Below are 11,844 nucleotides of genomic sequence, written 5' to 3' on the forward strand. Positions count from 1 at the left end.
GGAAATGCTACACGAAAAGTGAAAGCAAAAGCCGCACACGACGATGATAACTTGTAAGGTGGTTGGATTTGAAAATAGCATAAATTTCCATTTCAGATTATGTGTGCTTAATAAAATATTTGCTCTCATCTGTATGCTCTCCTCTCCGGCTCTTTGTGCATATTTTATGTTTGACTTTTATGTGCTCGAAGCTTCCTATTTGCGGTGCTCACAAGGGATTGCCTATAAAAACCTGGACAAGTCGTGCAGAACTGGATGCCTTACAGCCGCCCAAATGCTAATCTTCCATTTGCCAGTCTCGCACTCTCTCTCTCTCTCTCTCTCTCTCTCTCTCTCTCTCTGGGGAGCAACATTTAGGCCATGTGGCAAGCCGGCTAAACTGTGGCTAATTAACAAATGCCACGCACAGTAAAGTTGTCTGAAAAACCTGTCTGGCTTAGCTAATGGAAACGTTGCTTCTCCCCGAGGGGCTCATCTTAAATGCGGCCCCGATATGCGGTTTACGGATTTTGGCCGCTTTTTAATACACGTAGCGCGCTGCAAGAGTCGGTTATTTAAGGACCTATAACTCAATCCAAATGTGCCCACTCCGGCCCCCCAAGATTATACAAATTTATGCATCAGAGCTGGCACTTTGTAGCCCACTTCGCTTTTTTTTCTTCATATTTTTTTCCAGTTTCGTTGGGGAATTTTATGGCATTACTGCCTACCGCTGCTGTTGGTGCTGTTTTTTATGACGGCCGACTACATGGCTGCTGCTGCTGCTGCTGTTGCGCATTTCCGCTGCCTGAAAGCTGGCAAATTTCTGGCTTGCTTGGGCCATACATATCTATATCGGTGTGGCAGAGCCGGCTCTTGATTTTCATTAAAAGAGAAAAGCGCAGAGAGTTGCTGTGGCGAAAAAAAAATCAAATACATTGCAGCCACAGCCACACGCATCGACTTCAAAGTAGATTTGCCAGTAATTTAATTTGGCTCACCGCTTTGTTTTATTTTTTTGGAGTTCCTTTAAAGAGCCTGCCGCTCTTTAAGGGCCGTTTAAAAATACATCAAAACGCGCTTAATTGTGATAGCTAGTTTATGGCATTTCCGCTGGAAGAGCAAAGCAGACCGAGATCGTCATCAGTGTGTGGGAGTCGGCCGGGGTTACTTGGCTGGCTGGCAGTTCGCCAGCGAAACTGGCAACATTAAAACAAACATTATTACCAACGGCACCGCAAGGCATTCAACTTGAGTGGCTGTAAATGCCACAAAAGGCCCGCAAGGATCGCCACGGAGGGGCACTTGCTCAGCGGGGAAGCAGGAAATTCGCTCGTCCACTGGCGACAATGAAACGTTTTAAAAGTTGGCAAATAATTGCGAGACAAATAGGGCAAAGGCGGCAATTGCATCCATATCCATCCAGTCGGAACACAAACATTAAAAAGTATTCCAACTGTCGTGGCAAATGGGGAAACGGCTTAAGCGCCGACTTAACGAGCACTTTGGGAGCGTTTCACCCGGACACATCGCCGTCGCACGACATTTTCACATGAGGCTCGGCATCGCTGCCACTTTGTTCGTGTAAGTTTTCCCCCGTTGACGTTCATGCTGGCCCCCCTCTAATTGTACGCTCCGCTTTCGTTACCACTTAATAATGCAGAGATCCTCAAAAATTCATGTTATGTCTGTGGCGACGTGTTTGAAACAATTTTGCGCGAAACTGCCTCGGGGAGTTACAAGAAACCGGAGCGGGAAGGCCATTAATGAGGATTTGTGCAGTGGAGTCTTAGGAAAAACATACATACAAATGTCCCAGTCCCAGAAGAGCTGCTTCACATAATAAACACAAAGTACAGTGAGCGAGAAATGTTATCTAAAACAAAGAATAAAATGCATTGCTCTCAATCGAATTTGCAGTTTTTGTTTCATATTCAAGATGGTTTTTATATAAGTTTTTTGCTTTGAAAACCACCAATACAAAATCTTTTTATTCTATTCACTCCCATTGAATTAAGAGAAACCTGGGCAACGTTTTAAACATTTTTCTTCTCGCTGTGTAAAAGGTCCTGTCTATGCTCTAATTAAGTCAGCAAGTAAATCATGATTAGTGCCCATCAAATTGAAGCCATTTCCCAGATTCTCGGCCAGCCTAATTCGCGGCATATGCTGGGCCTTTTCTCGGGCCATAAATCATCTTAAAAGGCCCGGATCTAACCGGGTCGACGAAGGCTGACCTATATGTGGCCATGTTGCGTGTCGCCCCGACATTTCGGACATGGCCATGAAAGCCACAAAAACATAAAAACATATGCAAACGCAGTTAACTTGCCAGTGCGGCTGTCGTCTGGCCAATGTTTGTCAAAATGAATAAATTTTGCACAATTAATTACAGCCCGCAGGGTGTTAATGTCTGGAAGGGATGTCTGGATGTCTGAATGTCTGGATGTATGTTGTCCCTCAGCACGCAGCCAGGAAAATTGGGCCACAGGCACCGGGCACCTGGCACCCAGCAGGAAAACAGCCACACACGCTCAACTACAATAGATTCGCGATGGGGGTTGAGGGGCAGGTGCTGCCCAGAAAAGGAGCAAAAGCGATGACTACGCAGAGTTTGCCATTTTGCGATCCCGGCGGCCACTGTCACTGCCACTGCCAATGCCATCTGGCAGCTGGTGTGGCAATTAAAAAGCCCCAATTATTCCAACTTTAATCGATTCGCAGCCTATCTATTCCCGGAGCGGAAATTGCGAGTTGGCCAAAAGACTCCGCCGGGAGTTCGCATTGCGTGACACCGGGCGTCGGGATATTCCGGCGCAATCGATAGGGGGGAGCAAAGTCCCGGGACTTTAGACATGCATGGCAAAACACAACTTAACCCAGTGTTCCCACAAAGACCTAAAAGAAACATATTAGTGATTTTCAGACTTAGACTTATGTAGGTCAAACTAACTATCAAAACAAGAAAGAAACTTTCCGTTACGTGCTTCCCATTAGCCAAGAATGTTTGGCTGCTTAATTTTTGTTACTTGATAAAAATTTGCTAGTTTTATTTATTTAACTTTGGAAATTAAGATAATGTTTAATGTTTACTCTAAATGTAATCTTAAGTATTCAAAAATATCAGAAAGAGTAACCTCCATGAAATTACTTTTAAATAAACATATAAAAAATGTTGAGCTCAATTGTAGGTCAATATTAAAACAAGAAAGAAACTATATTTTGGTAAACAGTTAGGAATTTGCTAGTTTCCTCTTCTATCTCAGCTCTAAATCGGGCTATGAAAATTAAGTTAATATATCTTTTTTAATTATAATCTGACTCTTCCATGAGGACATACAAGATGTTGTGCAACTAAACCTGAGCTCGTTTGGCTCACAAATAAGGAGGAAAAGTGCAATACTCACTCAGATTCATTGTTTTCGAAGATGAGTTCGCCGCGTGCCTCCTCGTAGTCCTTGGCGTCGGTGGCCGTGTCATTCTCGGTCCAGTAGGGCACGATGACGGTGCCGCGGGCGCCGGAGTAGCGCATCACCTTCAGTTCGAACTTGCCGACGGACTCGGTGATCTCGAAGACGGAGTCCGTGAAGGCGAAGATGCCGGCGTGGTCGTCGTCCAGGATCATGACGGTGGCGATCATGGGCACGGCCAGCTTAACGCCCTCGGAGGGATTGAAAAGGCGGATGTAGAAGCACTCGTCCTCCTCGAAGACGTCGTCGTCGATCACCTCGATGCGGAAGCGCTGCTCATCGACGCCGGGCGGGAAGCTGAGCAGGCCCTTGCGGCCCACGAAGTCGGTGCCGGCGGAGGCGGTGCCGTCCTGCGTCTCGTACTCCACGCTGGCGTAGGTGGAGATGTCGCCGCGACGCACCACCCGCACCTCGAACTCGCCGCAGTTCTCCATGACGGTGTAGTGGCCCGGCTCGAAGTACATGCGGATGGGATCGTCCGCCTCATCGTCGTCGCCGGCGTGCAGCTGGGCCTTGACCTCGGTGAGGTCGCTGTGGGCACGCTCCTGGATCTTGCGCATCAGGTTGCCGCTGCCGACCATCTTGCGAGTGGCCTGGATGCGGTAGAAGGCGCGCGACTTGCTGCTCCGCGCCAGCACCTGCTCCTGGGCCATCATCTCCAGTTGCTCGAGATCGGCGTCGGGGTACTTCTGGCGCAGCTCCGTCAGCACAGTGATGTACTCGCGACGGGCCTCGTCGAAGGCCTCGGCGTCGGTGCCGCGCGCGGATGTGACCATCGGGTGTTTGGGCCCCTTCTCCGCATCCATTTCCACCTGGTCGTGCTCGCCGGCCACCACGGTGCCGCGCTTGTTCACGCGGTAGTTCTTGTCCATGTACTTGTAAACGAGCATCCGCCGCTCGGCGATGTATGCCCACAGCACGGTCAGCGGGAAGAAGAGCAAGGTCACGATCGCCTCCCAGACCAGGATCACGCCGGGCGTGAACACGGACAGGATGAGCCACAGCCACACGTAGGCGAAGATCGAGAAGAGGGCGGTCACGAAGAAGACGCGCAGGTGCCGGATGCGTCGCACTTCGCCCGCCGGTATCCAGATCATGCACACGGCGATGATCATGAAGAGGTTGTAGGCGGCTGAACCCACGATGGTGCCGGGTCCCAGGTCGCCGCTCTCGAAGTCCTTCGCGTAGATCTCAATCACGGACAGCAGGATCTCGGGGGCACTCGACCCGAGAGCCATCAGCGTGAGATTGGCCACCGTCTCGTTCCAGATGCGCACGTGCATCACCTGCTTAACGTTGTTCGGCCCCTTGACCACCACCGCCCGCTCGATGGACGTGATAGCCTCGATGGCGGCCATGAAGCGGTCCGCTATGATGGACACGCCCACGAACAGGTAGATCAGCAGGACGAAGTAGACGAAGCCGCGGATGAGGCGGTCGCCCAAGGATATGTTGAACTCCGGCGTCCACACGGGCAGCACCAGGCCCACGCTGCACCTGCGCAGCTCCTCCTTGTCCGGCGCGTCCACGTTGGTCTTCATCAGCTGGTTGAGGTCGTCCTCCATCTGCGAGGGCGCCCCCTCCTCACCCTCCTCGCCGTGCATCGCCTGCCTCAGCCGCCGGCTAAGGAAGTGGCCATCCTGGCTGAGATTACTGGAGGACGAGGAGGAGGAGGAGGTGGAGGTGCCATTGAGGTATGCCCGCCGCGCCTCGCTCTCCTGCACTTTGAGGAGTGACTGGGCGGTGGCGTACACGAAGATCACTAGTAGTGCGCAGGTGAAGATTGACTTGAGGAGCAACTGCATGGCTGGTTACTGGCTGGGATGGCTTCTCCCTGTCCTGGAAGTGATTGGCTCTCCTGCTCTGACCTCCTCTGGCCTCTGGACTCTGGAAGCTTTGTTGCGTTCGATTTGGCTATGATTTGTGCTGCTTGTTAGTTGGTTGCTAGTTGCTCGTAGTTGGCTGCTAATTGCTGGTTGCTGCTGCTGCTGCAGTTGCAATTGGTGTTGCTGCCGGGAGTGTTGCTCGTTTCTAATGAGGGTGACTATGACGTGGGACCGCGAGAAGGCATTCTCGCACTGGCACGTTCAACACTCTGGCGCAGTTGGGCCGCTGCACCTGCGGAGGGGAGAGGAATGGAGAGAGAAGAGCGTTAGTTAGTTGACTTGCGTCCATTACGATTGCGGTTCCTATTCTTGGGCGCCTATTTCGGGTGCATTGCATCACGAGTGTGTCGCCAGGCGCAATGCCACTGCGAAGGTTGCGAAAGCCCGCAAATAGTCGCTAGCACAGCCCGCCTAGATCGCCACACGGGTGGCATGGATATGCATCAGCAGCAGGGTGGTACAATGGGTTGACCAAAAATCTTGTAAACAGTTCTCATTATATTAATTGGCCCAATTAATCGAAAGTAACCCGAGCATAAGTATTAGTGTTGTATTTGTAATACTTTCTCCACAACAGATAATGTATTCCTTTAGTTTTAAACTATTTTGTTCACAGATTTAGCAATGCCTCCATACCAACAGAAAACAAATACTTTACACTAATCAAGAAAAAATATTGCCAAACATTTAGCAATGCTCAAATACCCATAAACAAAAACAACCTTACACTAATCAAGCAACAAAATTGATAAATGATTTGTTTTCCTTTTTTTTTTGTTAAATAGCTTTCAGAAGGAATGACCACACTGATGCAGAAAACACAAGCCATAAACTTTATAAAGTACTTTTTGAAAAACAATTGGACTGCTCTCATATTGACAAAAACCAAACAATCTCGCAGTAATGTTGAAAATTAAATTTAAATTGAGTCTGTATTTCGCCCTGTGTGGAGGTGGAGGTGGGCGTTTTGCTTGTAGCCTTTTTCCTTTGAGCTTTGCCAGGCAGTCGTTCAGCTGTTTTGTGTATTTACACGAAAACGAAATTTAATGCGTAAATAGACAGCATAAAACATAAACAAAAGTGCAACTATTAAATTTGCCAGTGCAGATGGAAAGCTAGAGACAAACAAAGTTCATTTTCTGAGAAAATTAAAAACAGACCGAGATGAAATTTTCAAATTGAATTGTAAACCCAATGAGAGGAAAATGCACCGAAATAGGCGTGCTTGACCGAGAAATCGATAATACATATATATGTACATAAATATGTACATAATTCTCCAATGTCAATAACGGGAACTAGAAACGGAACCAAAAACATTTACGTTGGACGGCAACAAAAAGACAACAAGTGATTGACAAGACAAAGAGAAGATAAATGCAGAAAATAAAGAAGGGGGAATATGGGGGAATATGGGGAATTGCAAACATGCAGATAAAAACTGTTGACAACTAGGCACCCAACTTTTAAAACTGCAAATATCACCAAGACTAGCAATTTTTTATTGTTTTTAGGGTGTGTTTTAACAGGAAGACGATAATTCTTTAAAAGGAGAACTGACTCTAAAATCCCATCGTTCACAGACCTCTGTCGTATTTATAGTTGAGTTTTTTTTTTTTTAATATGCACATTTGGATCACCAGCACACACATTCGGATGGCACAACACTTTGGCACTGGCTTCGAAATCCAATAAATCAATATGCCCCATGGTTTATGGCGAAGGGGCTAAGATAATCATCAACGTTTGCATTAATTTAGCAATTACAACAAGAGCCGACAGCAGCGCCGATATAGATAGACAAAGAGCGGGACAGACTGATAGCGAGCGAGATAGAAGGCAAGGGGGTAAAAAGCGGAGAAAGTAAATGAAGATGAGACAGACAGACGCCCCTGGGAGCACGGAACATATGCTGGCCATTTCTTCTCTCCGCCATCCGTTTTTCATTCCAGCGGTAAATTGCATTTGGCCATTATTGGAAAAGGTTGCACGTCGGGTTAAAAGATTGCAAATTAATTAAAAAGCTTTGACCCGGGGCTAAAAAAAAATTCAGCTGCCACGTTGCTTACACTGCTCTGCTTATTGAACGTATCGAACTGATGTTTTTAGCCGCCCCTTGAACTCGATAATGAGCGTAAAACTAAAATTAACGCGGATTTTTAAATTTAGCACAAACAAAAAATAATATAATCGTCTAGCGATCGAACGCGCTGCGTTTCGCCAAGGACTGCGACTGAGAATGCGACTGAGCGAATATGAAAGAGTATGAACGTGGGAACGGGAATAGAAATACAGACAGAAAAACAATTTAGAATCTAAAAAGTTATTAAATAACATATATGATTTTTTCTAGTTTGAACTTTCGAAATTAATGCAGCAAACCTACCGCATATTTTAACTAAAAACTCAAATGAGTTTTATAAATATTCCCAAATTAGATTTTAAAGCTTGCCAACGTTACAAAATTTGAAAGTTAATTAAATGTGTGAGTAATATTATTATTAATAAAGAACTAAAATATTGTTTGGACAAAACTGGATATAATTCGTAAATCAAAAGCCTTACATTGGTTAATTTATGATCAATAATTTTAAATTTATCTAAGGGAAGTAGGCCTTAAAATCATATGTTCGACTTTGTATACAAATAATTGTAGATGCTTTTATGATTGACATGCAAAGTTCTTTGTGTAAAAATGAGAATGGGAAATAGTTGAGGAGACCAAGCGAGCAACACACATTTTGTTTACGTTGCGCTGGCGCGTTACGTTGCACCATATTTGCTTTACATACGTTTTTCGACGGGTTGAAGACGATCGAATTTTTCGGTTTGGTCCCAGGTTCAAGGAGCATTCCCATTCGAAATCGTCTGGCAAATCAAACACAAAGTCTAATTGGCTGTAAAGTAATTCCCTTTACAGATGTTTTTATATATAGCCCAGTCAGCTGGCACTGATTTCGGATTCCATTTTTTCCCGATTCGCAATCGCATTTGGCAGGCAGCGCACGACTAATCCACCGTTAGAATCCCCATATTACCACCTGTCTGTCTGCCTCTGCTGCTTTTTTCTCTCGCTATCTGTCGGTATTTCTCTTGTCTCATGTCTCTGTCCCCCGGTTCATAATTATTTGGTGTGCACGGCTTTTGCATTTGTTCTCTGCTCGGTGTTTTTTTCGGTTTTCGGTTTTTGCCAGCCACCTACTATGGGAAATCGGGGGAACTCAGTCACTGAAAGCATGGCAAAAAAAATGGGGTGAAACGAAGCTATCATCCCCTCTGTGGTGTTGAAATGTGATTGGCCACTAAAGGGATTTTTTTTCCAAGAACATACACATTTATTTTTAAATGTTATCCAAATATTTAATTAAAACCCGATAATGATCATTCAAGCTTATAACGGCTATCGCTTGTTTACTAGTTCCCCCTCTCACTTTTTTTTTTTTAATTTTTTACACAGAAGGAAAAGTTGATTTTTGGTGGGAATGCTATTTTAAATCAGAGTAATATATCATAAAGAACTTTCGATTTCAAACCTTTTCTAATATATACGATGAATTTAAATAACAAATACATATTTTGGTTTATGGTATATCTAATTTGAAGAAACCTTCAACAAAAGAGATTGAGTTATATATTTATAAGTATCACATGAATGTGACAATGTTGATATTTTTCTGGTTTGTTTATTATTGTCTGCGCTAAGTTTAACAAAACGCATACTATCATTTTGATAGCCATGCAATGGTTGTGCTAATTTTGTTGACCGTGTGGTCCTTCATTTCAAAAACACTTTCATCGCGAACAAAAGACGTTGGCACAGACATAGAACCAATATGCCGGGCAGACATGTGAGGATTACAGCAACTGATGTGGATATATGCTAGGTGGCCACACATAATTTATTCGCATATTTTCTGTCTCCCTGCTAAGCGGCTTTCCGTGCACATTTCATTTATATACCCACACCCACACCGCGTCATGAATATACAGAAGTGATCAAACCACTAGCACAATCTTCAATTGTAATATTTCAGTTGTTCTAACAAGAATTTTAGAGAGCTATTAAAACCATTCAAAATTTCAGTATTCAGTTCTTTGGCACCAGATAATAAAAATAATTACTTCCATGCCTCACCGATAGTCTTCTTCGTAGTCAAGAGCTCTTTGGTTTTGTTTACAAATAAATCTAATCTCGAACACAGCACCATCATTCGTCATTCGAACTTCCAAGCTGGTTGTCGCATTTTATATACGTTGCCGAGTATTTGGGTTACCAACTATTCAAAGCCCTTTTGAGGGCTTCTTTCGTTCGCGTGTGTTATTCGTTCGTGATTTGCTCTTAAACAAACACATTGTTGAACCCAAAGAACTAATAAAGTTCCTGCTCTTTACCTTTAATTTTACTATCGTATTTTTGTGTATCTATCCTGATAGCAGTTAATTGTCTGTGTTTAACACTTGCCAATGGAAATGTTGAGCTGCTGTATGGACTCGTGCGAATTCAAAAACTTAACTTCTGATCAGAATGTTCAGTGCTGGCTATGTGACAGATATGCTCATTTTAAATGCGCGGGTATATCTGAACGTGATTTGAAAAATGGTTTGAAATGGTCCTGCAAAGACTGCAGATTGATTAAATCTCAAATGGGAACGTTTATTAGACAAACCCGTATGGAAATTAATGAGCTCTTTAGAGAATTCCGAGTCATTCATGACAAGTGTTTGCAGTTGGAATCAGCCTTTGCTTCTCTTAAGATGCTATGTGATCCCGCGTTTAAATCAGAGCCCCCTGGAAACACAAATTCCAGTGATGAAGACTATTGTACTATTGTTGAAAATAACATTTCTGAAGGGGAACCTAAAACTGCGGAAATTTGGGATCTTGACCGGCATATTCCTGCAATTTTACCGGTTCATTCAGTGAGAAAAAAGCCCTCCACCGCTTTACCTCTTCCAGAAATTCTAACAGCAGTTCCTCCAATGAAGGCTGTGTTCGTGTCTAGGCTTATTCCATCAACTACTGAAGATGCCCTTAAACATTACGTAGTTACCAAACTTTCGTATCCCTATCCCGATGAGATACACATCAGAAAAATTTATAATAAACAAAAGCGAAAGATTTCATCGTTTAAAATCCTGCTACCTGATCCGCTTTTTAGCCAGATTTTAAATCCTGGATTTTGGCCTGAACATATTGTTGTACATGAGTTCATAAAAAAAAATGAATCAACCGGTTTTGATGTTAAAAATGTATGATTAAAAATGTTATTCCTTAAAAATTTAATAAAAATATAAACAAAAATAAGATAACGAAACAAAAAAGACATTTTTACTTATTCATAGCATAGATTTTGATAACTGATAAACGCACAATGGTAAGTGAATTTAATCAATGAGCTTGTATATATTAAACCTTTGCACACGCTATACACAACGCTAAGCCCTATGCAACAAATAAATGTTTTTGCCTCGGAAGTCACAGGAAATTTGTAACTAAAATTTCCTGGTCTTATTTTTCCGACCGCCTCTGTAAATAATCTTAGACATCTCACTCACCACCCTAATGTAAGTGAGTGAGAAGCTGAGGGATTTGTCCCCAGGGATACTCACTCCGGGATGTGATTGACAGTGCGGCTGGTGGGGATGGGAACTCAGGTCTCTGGACTCTGGAATCAGGACTCGACGGGGAACCGAACGCTGGAGACTCAAGAGTGGATGGATTGTGGAACGCCCTGCGGTTCGCCTCAGTGGTGACAACTCATAGTTTCTCCCGCCCGTCGGGTGGGTGGCCTTCGCTTGCTTCCTGGCAAGCAACTGAGCCGCCGCTCAGCCAGGTGCACAGTTCTGCTGAGAGCTGGGCGGGCGGCGAGATATGGTGGCTCTTTGCACGTTGCACGTTGCGCGGTAAGCGTGGCACACACTCACCTGGGATCCGGTTTCGGTCCTTTCGGTGTTTGACTCTTGGGGAAATCGGTAGCTCTGTCTCGATTTTGATTTTCATGAAGTATAAATCAGAGCATTCGCACTCGTACTCGCATTCGGATCGCGTGTCATCCAATCAAATCGCCACTTTGGCAGTTGCAGATATCACCTGGCTTTCCTCGCTCCCCTCTGTTGCGATCATACGTATATATAAATGTATATATATGACGCACGGAACGGCCTCAGAAAAGGCGACTCGATAGGGAGATATACAATTGTGGGTCCGAACAACTGAAGATAAGTCGGAGCAATAATGTTTGTGCGACCACACCTGATAGCTGTCCTACATCTTGATATTCAAGCTTTCTGGTTCGCTGTGTTATACGATCTAGTTTTAATAAGCGCTGCCGGGTATAGCTATTATCACGTCATCAACTTAAAGATACTATCCGCCATTGTGCAATCGAACGTTGAGCAAGCGTCAGAACTAAGAAGATAATGAGACAAAATAAGCCCATCGTGAAGTGCTTCTAACATGGCTATGCGGCCCAAGCAACTGAATTAAATATTTAGCAAAAGCCAAAAGT

The 11,844-nt window shown here is 44.5% G+C and overlaps 2 protein-coding genes across 6 annotated transcripts in view; one reads left to right on the forward strand and one right to left on the reverse strand.

Moving 5' to 3' along the window:
* Positions 1-11,525, reverse strand: part of LOC128252718 (sodium/calcium exchanger 3) — a 29,564-nt gene extending 18,039 nt beyond the window's left edge. The window contains exons 1-3 of one of the 5 annotated variants that reach the window (XR_008267333.1): positions 11,261-11,525; positions 10,946-11,189; positions 3,387-5,567 (exon numbers count right to left, since the gene is read on the reverse strand). Coding sequence is in view for 4 of the 5 variants with exons in the window: in XM_052980669.1 (XP_052836629.1) it covers positions 3,387-5,254 (1,868 nt within the window). In the remaining variant the exon portion in view is untranslated. The remainder of the gene's footprint in view (positions 1-3,386; positions 5,568-10,945; positions 11,190-11,260) is intronic. The other 4 variants (XM_052980669.1, XM_052980670.1, XM_052980672.1 and 1 more) reach the window with 4 other exon arrangements.
* On the forward strand, positions 9,460-10,644 carry LOC128252721 (uncharacterized). The gene has a single exon (XM_052980675.1). It carries the CDS (start codon positions 9,800-9,802, stop codon positions 10,589-10,591), a length of 792 nt encoding a protein of 263 aa, XP_052836635.1. The 5' UTR covers positions 9,460-9,799; the 3' UTR covers positions 10,592-10,644.
* Positions 11,526-11,844: the final 319 nt, after the last annotated feature.

Source organism: Drosophila gunungcola, chromosome 3R, assembly GCF_025200985.1.
Source record: "Drosophila gunungcola strain Sukarami chromosome 3R, Dgunungcola_SK_2, whole genome shotgun sequence".
NCBI classification, from domain to species: domain Eukaryota; kingdom Metazoa; phylum Arthropoda; class Insecta; order Diptera; family Drosophilidae; genus Drosophila; species Drosophila gunungcola.

What these genes read in the sequence shown, in the direction of transcription:
- LOC128252721 (XM_052980675.1), top strand. Translation starts at nt 9,800, where the DNA reads ATGGAAATGTTGAGCTGCTGTATGGACTCGTGCGAATTCAAAAACTTA.